Consider the following 17471-nt stretch of genomic DNA (forward strand, 5'->3'; position numbering starts at 1 on the left):
CTATGTTAGGATTTAAAGGTGTGCTAACACTTGATAACTAACATGTTCTAACAGTCTTGCACACAAGATAGAGTGTAATTTTAACATTTGCAAAATTGGTCAAATTAAAGCATCAGTTTAGCACATTATAAAGTAGGGTTTCACTTTCAGGTTTCAAATACTGCAGGAAAAAGTTTAAACACATTGTAATTTTAAAAAATTGTGAAAGCATTTCCACTATTTGTACAAGATTTAAATACTGGACAAAACTTAGGCCCTAAACCTTCAAACACTTATATATGTGATTAACTTTACAAAGCAAGTAGAGCCACTCACTTCAATATGAATAATCCTTTTTTATCTTCCAAAAATTGAATATAATTTCATACAAACCAATGTGTATTAAAATCCCATAAAGTCAAGTGACTAAGGTACTCTTGATTTGCAAGAACAGCTCATTTTCTGATTCAATTTTTAAATTTTTATTTTAAATGGTTTGCATAAGGCAACCAGAAATGTAGTTTCCCTATTTTGATTTCTTCATTTTTCAAAAACCATGTCAGGCTCACTGTTGAATTTTCATGGTTTTAAAAAAAGAACAGATGGGGACTACCAAATATGCCACCAGTAACATATTCCCCATTGTAATTCCAGAACTAGGTTCAACCACTGAGGTTCATGGGACCCAAAAAACCCACAACATGTGATCTTCTCCAATTTCAAACAGCAGCAAATACTTCTTAAATTCAGGTTAGCCTGAAAGTTTCCATTTGTCCTCCATAGTTCAGAAATTGAAGATACAACAGAAAGAAACATACCCAGGGCTTCCCTCATCCTAACCAAATAAGATCCAAGGCAGCCAAAATAAAATGAAACCCAAAAGCTGCAGACGTCAGTAAGGATAATCATTAATTTATATTTTAATCTGTTAAACCCAACTACAATTTTTCATATATAAATAAAAGAATTACAGACCAAGGAAATGAATGTATAATTCAGTAAAACAAGAAACATCACACAAGAGCACAAGACTTAACCACAAAAGTTACTTCTATATTAAAAATTTATTATTGTAAGAATCTTTGTTTTAAATACAAGTAATGATTCTCTTCAGAAGAGAACACACAGATGCCCCAGAAGTATCAAACTTGGATGGAAGTTAAGGTTAAACCAGATATAAATCTTAAAAAAAAAACCAGGAAATGGGAGACTCCTGAAAAGCTAACAAGGGGTGTGTTGTCCTCAACACACTGAGTTTAGTGTTACTACCATTAGGAATTATACATATGTTGCATATGAGAGGATAGAGGATGAAGAGCATTGGAAATATATGGAATACTTTGTCAAGAGAAGTCCATTAAAAGTAATTTAAGTGAGAGTAAAGATGAATGGCAGCACAGGTAGAAGGCCTAGATAGCCCTCTGCTAACATAAGATAAGTACCCTTTTTCTGTCCAGCCATCTCCTTTGTACTTAAAACAGATCCCCACCTCCCTACTACACACAAATACCTTTCAGGGCTGTTAAAAAAAAAATCTAACATTGCAGTATTTTAGAGATATTTCAATTTCTCTTTGAGAGAGAAATCTATTCTAGGTCACTTGAAAACTACAACTGAGAAAAAGAAATTTGTTTGTACCAATCTACTGTAAAATCAACCTGCTGTAACTCAACAAAAATTGCCCAGGAAAGCCAATCATTCAAACTGGCTCATTTGTGTTTTATAAACTAACTACATTCTAAATGCAACTTTTATTAAGAGTTTAAAAATGTCATAACAAGTGCTATGTACACTAGGATTTCTAATCGTGCTTTAGCTCGTCAATATACGCACAACTAGAAACTGTACTGCAGACAAAGAAAAACATTGTCCCTTGTATATATTAACAATTGTAAATTGTAGAGAACACAGGATAGTACACGGTTAAAAAAATCATAGGATAAATAGGGTCAGCAATGTAACAATTAAGGCTTAACAAAAAAGGTCCTGAAAGTCTGAACTTCTAACTTCTTCAGCATCTTAAAAACAACAACAACAACAAAAAAACAGTATTTTTTCCTCCCACTGTTGTCTTGTATACTACCTACTTTGAACATCCATGCATGCCTAAATATTGTTTTCTATTTCATCAGGAGATACAAAGTTTATGGATTGTAGTCTGTTCTAAAAATGTATCCATTAGCAAAAGTAACTTGCTAAAAAGTTATACATGTATATTCTGAACATATTTACTGTTTTTAAACTAAATACACACGGTAAATAGCTAACATTTTTTCATCCTGTAATATTTTCAGGGAGATAATGCAGAAAAAGCGAAGTGTTGAACTTTCAGACAAATGCAACTAAGCAGAAGCAGTAAGATATAGTACAGGGTAATTTCTTACCTGAAACTTTGTTTCTGAGCTCCAGATCCACCAATCCAGAATGAATGGGGATTCGAATGGGGTTTCCTTCTCAGACTTGTCTGTCAAAAGAGAGCAGCCAATCATCTTCAGCTTGGTGTACCTACTTCTTTCTTGAACGAAATCCCAATTACGTACTCCTAATGCTGTTAGAAAGACAAGGCAACCTATACAGCTTACCATGACTCCGGTAGCAACTAAGTTTAGAGGGGTCACCGGATTGGTGGATCTAAGACAAAGAAACTAATTTACAGAGAAGAAATTGCTCTTTCCCATGCCCTGAATCAACCAATCCAGAACAAGTGCTTTTAGGTCAAAAAATCGTTTTACCAAGATTAAGAGGGATGAGAACAAACTATAACTCAGAAAATGAAGTATGTGCTATAGGCTCAACCACCATTTACATCCAGGGAATATGTTTCATTAATTACTAGAAGGTTAATTTCCAGGTTTCCAAAACAGACATCGCTTCTTAACCCATGATGCTGGTTCTCTCTCAAAACGTTGCTCTACTAAACTACCTCCACATACATGCTTTGAACCATTTTACTACAATGATTCTTGGCCTTTTTCTGAGTCTCAAAACAAATTCAATTTTCCCTGAGTACACCTAGTAAAAGGTAACCTTAACAGCTTTTCTAATCTGAATTATGCCAGAGTTCAGTGTATTTGTAGTATCACTGTCTTTCTGAAAAACTAATCAGAGAAGACTGCAAGATAAGATAAACCATTCTCTTAAGATAATTATTAAAAAAATTTGTCCTTTATATTGCCAAAATCAAATGACAAAGCCTAAAATCAAAGGCAGTTCGTGTGCTACCTTTAGGTGTATATGCAGGTTATAAAGTGGGTTTAAGTGGCAAACCTACTAGAGCAGAGGTTTTCAAATTGTGGTCCGCGAGCTCCATTCAGGTGGTCCGTGGATAGTTCCCTCTAAGGTGCATGCCTGGGTAGCTGCACACGTGAGAATGAAGGGCCGCCCACTAATTAGTGGAGCCACGCAGGCATGGCTCCACTAATTAGGTGCCTGGACCCTGGAGAAGGCACACATATAAGGTGAGGTGGTGGCCGGGGGGGGGAGGGGGGGGACTAGGCGGTAGGGGGGAGTGGGGTGAGAAGAGGAGGTGGGGGAATTTGGGATATGCTGAGAAAGAGGCGACTTGCCCCAGCTCCAGGGCTGCGACTGCCAGGAAGAGATGGCCCTCCTTCCCAGCCTCAGCTGTGGCTCATGAGAGACCCCCCTCTTTACCAGTCCCAGCTCGGTGGCTGCCACAGTGCGGGAGAGACGGCACATCCATCGCATTAGAAAGGTAAGACTACTGATATTAAAATATGAGTTGTGTGCTTTTATTTGTAGAACAAAAAACGTTTAAGGTTTTTATATATATATAAAAAACGTGCTTTTATCCAAAGCACTTTACAATAGTTAGCTAATGGTACAAACAACATTTGGAAAGATCATTAAATGGTCCACCGAGACCATCAGCAATTTTCAAGTGGTCCAAGGAAAAAAAAAAAAAGTTTGAGAAACATTAATTAGAGGAAGCCTTCAAGAACACAACCATTAGAAGATGAATCCTGCAGATCTCTTATTGTGCCTCTTGCACCACTAACTGTGGATAGGTATCCAAAAGAGACTGAACTCCCTTTGTCCAGATATTGCTCAAAAAAGTCTAAAGTTACAAAGATACATAATTTTTTTTAGAGTATCTATCCTCATGTTAGGAAAAGAAAACTTTTTCTAGAACTTGGGAAGATACTGTCAGGGCCACAGGTTCCAATACTTCTGCTTTCCTCATCAACCCCTCCCACAAGCCAGTGCATTGATTGTTCTAGTATCTCCTCAGGAAGTGCCACATACATCAAAACAAAGGGACTTTGGAGAAAGATGGGAGAAAAACAACTGCCATTCACATTGGTTGTGTGTACCACTAATTTATCAAATCTGAAACTGCCTGGAACAAACTAGGGAAAGGATCTTCTGCACCTGTGTGTTCATGTGTTACTTTATTGCAGACATATCAATAAGTCTGCTGCAAAATAACATTTCAAGAAGACAAAAGGACTTGAGAGTTTGACATTAGGTCCAATCTATGATTTCAAAAGGACCTCAGTAGTTGCCATGTACATCACAACTAAGCAAGCCACAAGATGTCTAGGCATATGACTCTCACACATAAAGAGCACAACATAGCTTCTCAGGTAGTAAGAAAGCCACCCGAAATACCTAAATGAATCATTTCTCCAAGCAACAATAGAGTCAGAGAGTCATGAGAAGGAATGACCAAGTCACTATGAAAGCATCTCCTAAAAGTTCTGTGGAAATATGCTGCAGCATAGGTCTCAATTTCTTTGGAAGTGAAAACCTGCATCATGGAGACCCAACTTGAATGTCAAAGTTTCCTTGTTAATTTTAGTTGCATGGGCAGAGCTATCTTCTTGTTTAACAATTCTAACCAACTATAAACTCTCAATGAACCAAACTGATATACTATTTGCCATACACAAAGATTGAAGATTAAAATTAAAATGTGCAAATTGCTGCCACAGACTAAAAATTCTATGTTCAATTGACATTGCATATTTTTAAAAGCTCGGTAAGTTAATAAAATGAAGTCTTTTCAGCCATCACCGCAGAAAAGTGTACACTCCACAAATGACATACAAGTCATAAAGATCCATAGAGACTAGAATTTAATATTCAAGGATAGAATTTATCAAAACTAGAATTACTGAGGCAGCTGTATAGCTCACAGAATTGACACAATATAGTGAGCCTTTCACCTGTAGATCACTGGTTTCAAAAAAAAAAAAAAAAAGAGAAAGAAATTCAGTTACTTAATACTGATCCTTAACAGCAATTTAGCAGCTTATGTAAAAAGAGCCTTGGTCTCAATTCCTAGTTAACAGGTGCCTATATCAAAAAGATCACTACAGTTTTCACCCTTATTTGTACAAAATGGGCCTTGGTAGCTGAAATACCTTCTAACCCCTAATGATGAAGGTTGAAGCACGAGTGCAACTGTGTGGAAAAGCTTGGGTTACTACTGCCAGGGCTATAGCTGTGTGTGAATATACAGGTGACTTCAATTTCCCCAGCTTTTTTTTTTTTTTTTAACTGGAGCAAATTTACTTGATTTTCATGAAGTTACTCCTTTTTCAAACTAATTTTTTTTATGTATGACATGCATTCAAGTATTTTAGCACCAGAAGGTATTGGTCATCTACTACTAAAACACTGGGAGATAACTTGTGGAAAACAGTACATGGAACGTGGTAGGCTGAACAATATAGCAAAGCACGTTAACCAGAGTAGTCACACCAGGGAGGTCACAAATTGGGAGGAAGGATTTTGTTATGCCACAGGCTTGCAAAATGTTTACAATCTACCATAATTTAATAAAATGTCCTTAATGCTCACTGTGTGCATCTGGGAAATGTGTCCCTCAAACAGAGAAAGAACAAAGTGGAAATGCATGGCCGTGCCCACTAGCACAATCTTTTCTCCATTAAAATTTGAAAAGTTCAGAGAAGTGGATATTTTCTACAATTAATAATCACTAACAATACTCGTATGTGCAAATGTCAGACTCAGAACTTAGAGAATATAACAATAAAACAGATAGTATCAGTATAAAAGAACGTCACTATCGGAAAAAGCAGGACCATAAAGAAGCAGGTTATTTATAAAAATTCATTTAAAATGACGCCGTATACATTCCTATTTCTCTCCCTTTCCATTTGTTTCCTCACTCCCTTCTTTGAAAAAAAAAATCATGTTAGAGCAGCACTCCCTTACCTCTATGCTTCCTTATTCTCCCCAATCTTTTCCTTTCCTGTTGGCATCCTTACTGTACCATCTACTTCATTTAGAACCTCTGAGCTGCAAAGTAAGAAGCAATAGCAATTTCACTTTGCACACCACGCCACAAAGCTTAAAAGCAGTAAGAAATGTACAATTCTAGGAAAAAGGTTTAAGATTAAATTCAAGATGCCAATGCAACAGTGACTTCTGAAATCGGTAACATTACTGCAGTAAACAATATGCATCAAAGAACAAATGCCAGATTGATACATCAGGTAGCAAGGGTGTTTCAGAGGACAGGGAAGGAAAGGAGGAAAGAAAAAAAGGGTACTGCATCCAACCTTCAAAACATATCCCCTAGTCCCATCCATGGCACAACCTGCATTGAGCCATTTTACTGAAGTAACCAGGAAATATCATGCAAAGAATACCAGAAGTCCAAGTCTGCAGTAATGCTTAGAATAATCCTGCTTAAGAACGCGGATACAATCAACATTGTCTGTGAAATATGCAAGGAACAGGGGATATACCATGCACTTCCAATCAGTTTTAGAAACAGGAGAGGCCCAACTGAAAGTTTCAGATCATACAAGTGCACAATGACCATAGGAACACATTGACATGTAACGCCATAGTTCTAGCAACACAGCGGTATCCATCAGGTCTACAAACAATATTTTATATCAGGGGTCGGCAATGCTCAGCACGCGGCTTGCCAGGGTAAGCACCCTGGCGGGCCGGGCCAGTTTTATTCACCTGCTGACATGGCAGGTTTGGCCGATCGCGGCTCCCACTGGCCGCAGTTCGCCGTCCCGGGCCAATGGGGGCGGCGAGAAGCGGCGTGGGCAACGCTGATGTGCTGGCCGCGGCTTCTCGCCGCCCTCATTGGCCTGGGACGGTGAACCGCGGCCAGTGGGGGCCGCAATCGGCCGAACCTGCCACGTCAGCAGGTAAATAAAACTGGCCCGGCCCGCCAGGGTGCTTACCCTGGCGAGCAGCGTGCCGAACGTTGCCGACCCCTGTTTTAGATGTTAGAGCTTCCATCTAAAAGTATTCTGGCTCAAACTAACCTATTTAGAAAACTCAAATCAATTGTCACTGGTGTCTTGCGTACAGTAAAGAGCTTTGAGTGTACTAGGCAATTTAAAAGTGATAATTTCATAACTCCCACAAAAGCAGCATCTGTTACTTCTTCCTCTCTATGACTTGTATAGCTGCTACTATAAAAATACAGGTCAATACCTAAAGATTCACTCTTCCTTTTTCCCTAATCCTTTTCTTTTCTCTTGAACTCCCCTCCTCTGCTCCACACATCTAAATTCCAGCACACCTCCCTTCTTACTCTTGTAAATCCTTTTCCTCATTTCAGCTTCTGGCACTGGCTTTCCCCAAGATCTCGCCTTCCTCCCCTCTCTGTCCATTTTCCTCACTCCATCACCCACACTCTGCTGGCTCCAATCTAAGTAATCTCATTCCTATTCATTTTCTTTCTGACTCAATCCCTCCCCTTCCTGACACTGACAAAGTCAAAGCAATCGGTGTACTCTATAGACTCACTTCCACCTTGTAGCACTCTTCGAAAGAGACTCTCCCTTTCTGGCAGCATTTGTAGCTGCAGTCTTCTCATATCTCCTGTCCCAGAGACGACTCCTCTCTCCTGCAACTTTAAGCCATTTTCTCTAGTCACTCCCTCAAGCACACACCACCTCTCCTTCCTTTTTCCTCTACATGTGATTGTCTACTATCCTGCAGTCTTATTTGCATTTTTCCCTGACATTTCGTTGCTCTCCTTCCTTAAATCCCAGTCCACTACACAATCACAAGTGGTTTCAATCTCCATGTTGCTGACCCACCAATTCTGCCAAAGTAATGACTGTAGGTTGTGAGAAGCAATAGGCAAGATTGGTAGGTATCAATCCCACTGAGAGAGCACACTCACCAGTTATTACTCAGGTTCACAACCTAGAAGTCTTGTTAGTTCCGCATTTGCTTCGGGACTTCCAGGTAAGAAATGTTTCCAAGATTATTTTTATCAGCTACATTTGGCAAGAAGAGTACCTCCTTTTCTTTCAGATGTAGACATAACCATTATCCATATCTCTCTGACCTCAAGATGGACTCATTATAATAAACTGTACTTTGGATTGCACCTTAAAACCATCTGGAAACTTAAGCTGGTGAAGAATGTAACTGCCCACTTGCTTAGAGGTGTTTTGTACAGACAGTATATTACAGTGCTGCTCTGAGAGCTGCCTGAGTTGCAGAATAGTTTCCAGGTGGAATCTTGAAGGGTTTTTATTTTTTAAGTCCTAAATTGTTTGGGTCACAGCTACCTCCTCCAATTGTGATCATCCAGGTAGCTTAAGCTAGCACCCACTTGGTTTACTAGGGAAGGAGTTGCTGATGAGGTGTGCTCATGTGAAACACTTGATTCTGGAATTCAGTTGCCTTCTGAATTGAAGACCTTCAGCACACATTGCATGGCTTTTCCAGGAGGAGGTGGAGAGGTTTTTGGCAGGAGCTTCAATTATAGTTCATTTATTATTTACACCGAGGCACTTAAATGGTGGGTTGTTTGTATTAGATGGGCAGAAACTCCAGGCCATAAAAGTAATTTGTTAAGGAGGATGCGTTTCATCGATGCATTTTTAAAATACATGTTTAAGAAGGGTATAAACAGGTGCTTTTCAAATCTTAAATTAATCTTACTTCTAAATTCTTGTCCTTCTATAACCCTCCCACTCCACTGCAGTGTTATGTTTAATTTAGACTGTAAGCTCTTCAGGGCAGGGATCTGTGTTTGTAAAGTGACATGCACACCGAGAGTGCTGTAGAAATACTGAAGATAGCAAGCTCAGCACTTGAAAAAATCTTTGAACATGCTTGGCTTCCTACCTTGATAAACAAGTCTTATGAATCCACCAAGACAACTAAGGCCTGAGAATAAGGATTTGTGTTTCCACCCTTAACCAGATCTTACGGTGCACCATTAATCTTACAATATATGTACTTTGTTTTATATTAGATATGCAATATTTTCCCCTCTAGTGCCTCCTTTCACCACCACTCATTATGCAAATCACAAGTCGCCAACAATTTTTTTGCTACCAATTAAAAAACATGGTGATAAAATAAACAGTGCAGCTGAATGAAAAGGACACTTTTAAACAGAAAACAAAATACACAAGTTGTCATCAATAATCTTTGATAAATATATATTTCTAGTAGTGTCAAATACCTGAGAATGGATTTTACTGAAAGGATAATGAAACTGAATGTTACATTATATTCAGAGTTTAAATGCCATTCAGAACTTGGAGCCAAAAATACCATTTATCAAAACAGATGGGTGAAAATTTTGCTCATTTTCATATCTTCTTAGGATGAAGTGCAGAAAATAATTTGATTTCTTGAGTGGTAGGAAGGTTAAGTTTACCTAACTTTACGAAGTGTAATTCAAAAGCGTTATTTTTATGTGTTCATGGAAAGTTAGGGATAGAAAAAAAATTGACTAGAATGGTCCAAAAGGCTTATCTGTTCTGGTTACTTCCTTACTGTGTATTTTCTAGAGATTTGTCCAGTCTATACAATGCATTTCACCAAAACTGGGTAACTACTACTTTACTACGATATTTGATATTAAAGTCATAGCAATTGTGTCAGATTCATTTTCATAGTCCAGATGGCACATCTGCTACAGTCTAGAAACAAGTTGGACTTCCAGGTTTCATATTTCCAGAGTATGTTCTCCAAGCAATGTACTCCATGCCTGCAAAAGAGGCTATTCAACCTTAGCTACTACTACCACATGAAAGTAACATTGCTAGATGATTGACCTCCTTCACCAGAGGTTAAGTACTAGTAAAGTTAATAAGTCAAGGTGGAAAGATTTGCAAAAGTACAATAAGATTATCTAAAATGCAAGCTGTCCTATAGAATGTTTAAATAAGTGAGTATAGGTAGCACACTCACTAAAGCTTATTTGGAGCATAACAGATGCAATTTAGAAACCTTAAAATATTTCACACTTGGCTTTACAAACAGAACCATTATCACACCAGAGTTAGTTTTCTTTTTCTTTTGTAATAAATGCAATCAAGCTAAGGAACAATTTAAAACTAGAACATCATGTTCTGAAACTCTCATGCTATTAACATATTGATGCATTATCTTTTGTTTATCCCTGAATTCAGTCACACAGAATTACATTCCAGTTGCTACTGAGAACACACACCACACATTTGCGGAAAAAAAAAAAAGTCTCACATATAATCAAATACATATTCATTCCCAGCCTTTGATGCAGTAGATGCAGTAACCAAAACGCTAATTGCTATACAAACAGGAAGGCACAAAAAAGCTTGCCTTTATAATCTTAATGCTTGTATCTTATTTCACTTACAAGAAATGTTCTAAATGCAAAAGCGCTGAAATAAAGCTTGAGTTTAAAATGGTCTCCATTTTAGAGATGCTGGCTAACATTAAGAACAGTTGATAAAAAAAAGCTTGCATATTCTATTCAAATGGCCTTGGCTAGTCTTTTTTTTTTTTTTTTTTTTTTTTTTTTTTTAACATAGTGCTTTTCATTTGTGCTTACTTTACAGTTCCCAGTTTTCCACAGATTCTTAAGTCAAATATCTCTTTTAAGAAACAAGGCAAAACATTATCAAGTTGTTAAAAAAATAAATGTTTGTTTATGAAGACTCTGTAGATTCTGTATAATTTTTAGCTCAGGAACAAAAGTATGTTTTACTTTTAATGCTAGTAATAGCAATATTAAGTGTAAAAATATAGAAAACAGTTTGTAAATATGGCTATGTAATAATTCTTAAGATATACTTTTTTTCCCCCTTCATCTTGTTAAGCTTTATTTTTATTAATTTTATAGAAAACAGCAGCTCTGGCTTTTATCCTCATACATTCACTCTTTACGAGCACTGCAAGACTATACATACATTAGCCAAAGTAACCATACATTTTATTGGATTCTTATTGCATAACACAAAGAAGCTTTGATTTTTGTTCTTTAAAGAGATCCAAAATCTTTTAAAGTATTTTTTAAAAATCCCATCTTTTTTTTTTCCCCATTTCCCATAAGTAATCATAGCTAGATCTGCCACAATTAAATCATTCAAAATTCGTATTTGTTTTAGTTAGTTAGCAACACAGTAAAACCAGAAATTATTAAAATGCAGGTAAGGCGGTCAAAAGACTACCAAAAAAGCTAAGTAAAACTACTCTACCTACCTGGCTTAAACACCAGTTAAATTTTAGCACACAGCCACCATGAGTAACCACCCATTATACAACGCAAAATAGCCCCTAGAATTCAGCTTGCATATTTTATATGCAATGCTTTTTGTTACTTGTATCTACATAAAACTCATTCCTGAACAACTAGATTTTTCCTCCAACTGATGCCTTGACTGGCATCACCAGCTATTGTTTGTAACATTACAAGCCATTAACATGAAGGAGATTCTGATGTCATCAACATTAAAATGTGGCACCACTAAATCAGTAAGGATCAAGGAAGTAAGTTCATTAAGAACAGCTACTTAGCTACAGACCTCCGTGATCAGCACCAATGAGTTAATGAAATGCAGAAAGCATGATGGTAAAATGACTTTCACAGAACCTCTTGAATTTCTGCTACTTAGTAAAAAGAACAAGATACAACAGTGCTCAGCCATGATGTGCAGATTTTATAAAAGGAGTTCACAGGTTTCCCAAACCAGGTAGTTTGCTCAGACTATATTACTAACAGCATGTGGAAGTGCCTAAAAATCCCAATTTGTGTCATCTCATGCCTATACAGCACCTAGCACAATTCCAATGGTCAGTTAAAACATGCAAGAGACATCTTACTATCTACATTATTTGTACCGCTGAAAGAAGATTAGCCATACTGGCTCAGACCAATAGACCATCTAGTCCAGCATCCTGTCTTCCAACGGTGGACAGTGCAGATGCTTCAGATGAACAGAACAAGGCAATTATCGAGTAGCACCTAGGAGCCCCACTCATGGACAAGACCCCATTGTGCTAGGCACTGTACAAAAACAGATCAAAGATAGCTATGCACCATCACATTTAAATTTCTAATTAATAGGTAATGTTTAGTGCAGGCAAACTAGTACACAGAAAATATTAATCTTTATCACCCCTTCTAAACTTCCCCAGCCACTAATTTAAAAACACACTTTTTCCCCCCCTCAGATGATCTTATTATAATTCCTTTAACATTTTATGACTGCTCTTACTATTTCTATAAAGAACCCCTCCTCCCTCCAACTTCCCCATAGCCAACTTTCTGGCAACCTAAATTTAGAGGCATAAACATTTAGTCTCATGGTACATCAACTATAGTACCCAGGTTTTAAGTTACACAGTTTGGAGAATTATTTACTGCATTGAACAATTCACAAAAGGTTTACTGCTGCTGCTGCAAAATATAAATTAACTCAGTAAATGCTTACTCACTGAAATAAAAAAAATATCTTTTCAAACAAACTATAAACTTCAGGCTTAAGGAGTAAAAATAATTCCAAAAATATTTTCTATACACTAGTCACTGTAAAAATACTGTATTAATTACAAAATATATTTGGTTGAAACAGACCTGAATGCTAAGGTATAAATTCTTTACATTCTAAGACAAACCCCTTTACATACTTGGTAATCAATTTAACCAAGTGATTCAAAAATACTGCGTAGCAAAGACTATTTCATTATAACCTATACTCAAGAGAAAGTTAAAGAACAAGATGCTGCATCTCAGGAGGATCTCCATGAACAAAAAAGGACAATGACTAAATTCTGAATGTCATCTTGTTTAAAAAACACCATTTGTTTAGCATTTTTTAATATATGCCACATAACCCACACAAATCAGCAATTATTTGTAGAATTCAATAAATCTTTTAAACTACTTGTCAAATCCTAAAAAAATAAAATCAATCACAAGCCCTTTTCAACTGCTCTCGTGAGGAAGGCTTTGAGATCCTGGTTGGGGGGGTCCATATTTTTGGGAGGGGAGTGGCTTATTTGTTGAGTGACAGGACGAGGTTATTCTGGGGAACAATGAATGGGAGTGGGGAGAATGGGGGGGGCAGAGGACAGGAGCGGGACTAGAGTGGGATGCCAGGAAGGGTGGGGGAGGCCCATTTGTTGGCCCTGGGGGTCTCGTCTTGGGAAAGGCAGGGGGCTCCCAAAGCCCAGCCCCGCTCACCAAGCCGCCATTCGGGGGGCAGGGGGATGATCCCGATCGCGCACCTTCCACAAGGCCCGGGCGAATTCAAATGTCACCTTCGCTCGGGGCGGGTAGGAGGAAGCCCCCCTGCGGCGGGCTTTAGTCCCAGCGCCCCCGTCTGTAGGGGCTGGGGCCAGCCCCCTCTCCCAAGGCCCAGGCCCGCTCCCCCCACGGCGGGGCCTACTCCTGGCTCAGCGCGGAACCTGGAGGCCCTCTCCGCCCCGCGCTCTCCTGCCGGCGGGACGAAGGGGGGCGCCGGCCTAGAGGAGAACCTGAGGGAAGCGACGGGGCGGAGCCGGGAGGGCAACCCCCGTGGTGGGGGAAGGGCTGTTCCGGTCGGCGGGCGCTCCGGGGGGGGGGGGGTCACTCACCATCAGCTCGATAGTCTTGTCCTCGATCACTGAGTCGGGCTCCATAGCGGCGGGCGGCTCCTCGTCCCCTCCCCCCCCGCGCCTGCCTCCCGCAGCGCGGAACCGAAACCCCACTGGCTCCAATCTCGGGCCGCCGCCGCGCCGCCAGCTGCTCCCTCCCCCCGCCCGCCGGACGGACAGACGGACGGACGCACGCTGTAGCCGCCGCGGCGTACCCGCGCCGCGTTCCCGGAAGAGGAAACGCCGCACCAATGCCCCCCACCCCTCGAACCGGAACGCCCGGAGAGCCTACAACTCCCGGCAAGCTCCGCGGCCCCTTCCCCACACAGCGCGGAAAGGACTACAATACCCAATGGGTATCGCGCCCAGAGGCTGTCCGGGGAAGCTGGGCCGGGAGACCATCTTAATGCATGCTGGGAGTTGGAGTCTTTTGAAAGTAGGGACAGAGGCCATCATGGGGAATGAGGTTGGGGGGTCACAGCCTCACGTGCCCTCACCCGTCCAGGCTGCCAGGCCTGCAGGGCACTCCCTAGGCTGAGTCAGGGTGACGGGAGATATGCCTGAGGGCACCCTCCCCTCTCATGTGCCTGTGCCCGCCTCCCTGAGACCCACCAGAAATGCCCCCTTTACATTCTCAATCCCTGGGGCAGAACTGTCACGCAGAGAAACCCGCCTGACCAGCATTTGGGTGAGAGAGACCTTCAGGACACTCGAACAGAGACCCCCGGGACCGAGGCTATTAGGTGCTGCAGGATCCCTGACGGTTTCTGGGTCAGGGTTAACAACCTGTGGCCATACCAAGTAAGGTTGCAAACATATTTAAAAAAAAAAAAAATACAGGACTGTTTTCTTAGCACCCACTCCACTCCTCCTGATATTACTAGTATTAATAATAAGCAGTACTCACCTATATTTGCATTTCTTGCTGCTTTTTGCAACACTCAGCAACTCCCGATCTTGTTGTACAGAGATGAAAAAATAAGGGACGTCCCTTGTCATAAGGGCCTGCTGGCAACCCCTATATCAAGCACCCTAAAACATGTTAGTGTGCCACGTGATTGCATTATCCATTACTCTTGCCCTCCCTACATGTGTCACGCCCTCACATGATACTCAAATCAGTCTATATAGCAAGCGCTTTAGACCTTGGGACTGGCTAGCAGGTGAAGTTAACTGGAGCGCTGGGTGCTCAATACCTCTGAATAGCAGGCTCTATTCCTTTAACTTAGGGTTACCATTCCTCCGGATTTTCCCGGATATGTCCGGCTTTTTGGTCCTCAAACCCCCATCCGGGGGGAATTGCCAAAAAGCCGAACATGTCCGGGAAAATACTAGTCCCCTGCTTACCTTAGAGCGGCTCCGGCAGGCTGCGAGCTGCAGGCGGATTCCCCCGCTGCCGCGGCTGCTTCCCCCAGACACCTCAGCTTTGTGTAGCTGAAGAGCAGAGCTGCCCGAGCGCTACCGGCTTCACAGTTTGCCGAGCAGCCCCCAGATCTCCAGACCCTGCGCCCCCAGCCGGGTGCTTCCCCAGCGCAGCCGGAGCCCGGGAGGGGAAGCACCCGGCCGGGGGCGCAGGGTCTGGAGGTCTGGGGGCTGCTCGGCAAACCATGAAGCCGGTAGCACTCGGGCAGCTGTTTCGCATGGCTGGGAGGGAGGAGGGGGAATGCAGGGCACTCAGGGGAGGGGGCGGAGTTGGGGCAGGGACTTTGGGGAAGGGGCGGGGTTGGGGTGGGGCAGGGAAGGGGCAGGGCCCCGTGGAGGGTCCTCTTTTTTTAATTTTTAAATATGGTAACCCTACTTTAACTGTGTTAAAAAGCAATATACAATTTTACATTACTATATAAGTAATAAGAAATAATAGTCTTTTATTCTCACATAGGCCTATTCTCTGATGCCCTAAATCTCCCTGACCCCAACTTAAATGCAGTAGATCTCCCTCACTTTGATCCTTTCAGAAACTACCTCCACACAGCCACCTGTCATAGGGAGCAGGAACTGGGTAGATCCAGAGCACTACTGTGCTCTGGCTTTTCTCAGTTGGATATAGCCTCGAGGGGATCATAGGCAGATTAAGTGTAAATTACATCAGACTTTCTCAAACTCTGGCCTGAACAGTTTCTGGGTGGGACCTGAAATTCCTGTCTTAGTGTAGTTGTATGCTCTTGTATTTGAGAAAATTCAAATTATTACTTAAGGTTTTCTGTTATAGTCCGTGTGTGCTCACTCCAGTTCCAAGTGCAGTGTCTTTCATGCACCCAACAGGGCTTCAGGAACTGAGCAGGATTGCAATTGAGTGACTCCTCCGGAGCGTCAGGGCTATTGTAGCATCTCCCCATCGCTCTCAGTGCTCCTGGTACTGGTGCCTAGCTAGCATGAAGCTGCCGACAAGGATAGAGAAAGGAGATGGCAACATCCAACTGCCGCTCTGACCCTTGCCAGAGGGGGACACCATTGTAGGGGCAGAGACTAAAGAGAAATAGGAACTCACAGGGCAGGAACAGAACAGGAAAAGTGCTTAAAAAGGGGCAGTGGTTAAAGTAGGTTGAAACAGAAACAAGACCTCTCCTTAGACTTTCAGCAGCACCAGCCATTGAGAAGAGAAGGATCTATGCTTCCTCCTTCTCTTTAACCTCTACTGAAGGGGGAAAAGAATGAGGGAAGCAGAGTCTCAGGGGGGAATGGGTTGGAGGGGTATAATGGGAAATAAAATGGATGAGGCTGCTCTCATGGGCCTCCCACTCAACGCCTTAAAGCTCTCCCACTACCTCCAAACACCACCCCATATGGCTGCCTTCCACTCTCTTTGCTGCCCCAGGTTGCCCCAAGTCCCTCCAGTATCCTGCTCTGCACTAGCTACCTTGGTTCTCCCAACCTTAGCCCCTTTTTTGACAGTTGGAGAAAATGAGCGGAGAAAAGCTCACCAGTTCACTCAAAGATATAAGGCCCTTATTGTGACATTCTATACCTTAGGGGAGGCCCCTGTTGCCCCCATATTCCTCATTTTTATGTAATCGTGATCTTACATATAAAGCATGCCTTGTAAGGTACCAAGGAAAAGGTTATGACCTGCTGAAAGTAATTTCTTTATCTAAATAGGTATATCATCAATGCATATGAAGTTACGTGAATGTGTTGTATGGTTGTTGCTAAAACATGCTGTAAGGGTATGTCTACATTTGCAGAGTTTTTGCGCTGTAAGTTTCACCGGTGATAGGTAACCGGTGAAAGAAAAGCTCTGGTTTGTGTATTCACTCAATTCCTCAGGCGTCAGAGATTGTTTACACTACCAGCTCTTCCATTGCTGTGCTGTAGGGCAGCTATCCCACAGCTCTCTCAATAGGTCTTGTGGGAAGTGGGGGGGGAGGGTGAGTGGAAGGCATTCTGGGTCCCTGCTCAGTGCCCCATGCTGCCCTACTTCATGTCTCAGGAGCCCCATTACTTCCTTGTTTCTTCCGTGGCATTTTTTTTAAAACCTCCTGCTGTCTGGCTGCTTTCCCCGCCACATCTACAAACAAAGGAAAAGGGAGCTTCAAACTTCCCAGGGCTTACAGGGGGAGGTGCAGACGTCCGTCCATCAGAGCTGCAGCGATGCTGGTCAGAGTGGTCGCTTTTGGAACCGTGGGATATCCTTCGGAGGCCAAAAGGTGTTTACACTGGTAAAA

At 41.6% G+C, this 17471-nt stretch overlaps 1 protein-coding gene across 8 annotated transcripts in view; it reads right to left on the reverse strand.

Moving 5' to 3' along the window:
* The window catches only part of FBXW11 (F-box and WD repeat domain containing 11), a 134118-nt gene extending 120153 nt beyond the window's left edge, over positions 1–13965 (reverse strand). For 3 of the 8 annotated variants that reach the window (XM_054037035.1, XM_054037034.1, XM_054037033.1), the window contains exon 1: positions 13810–13924. In XM_054037035.1, coding sequence (XP_053893010.1) covers positions 13810–13854 — 45 coding nt within the window. In that variant the 5' untranslated portion in view covers positions 13855–13924. Of the gene's footprint in view, positions 1–2363; positions 2444–13494; positions 13577–13809 lie in introns of those variants that run through there. The other 5 variants (XM_054037038.1, XM_054037037.1, XM_054037039.1 and 2 more) reach the window with 4 other exon arrangements.
* Positions 13966–17471: the final 3506 nt, after the last annotated feature.

This window comes from Malaclemys terrapin, chromosome 8, assembly GCF_027887155.1.
Source record: "Malaclemys terrapin pileata isolate rMalTer1 chromosome 8, rMalTer1.hap1, whole genome shotgun sequence".
NCBI lineage: Eukaryota > Metazoa > Chordata > Testudines > Emydidae > Malaclemys > Malaclemys terrapin.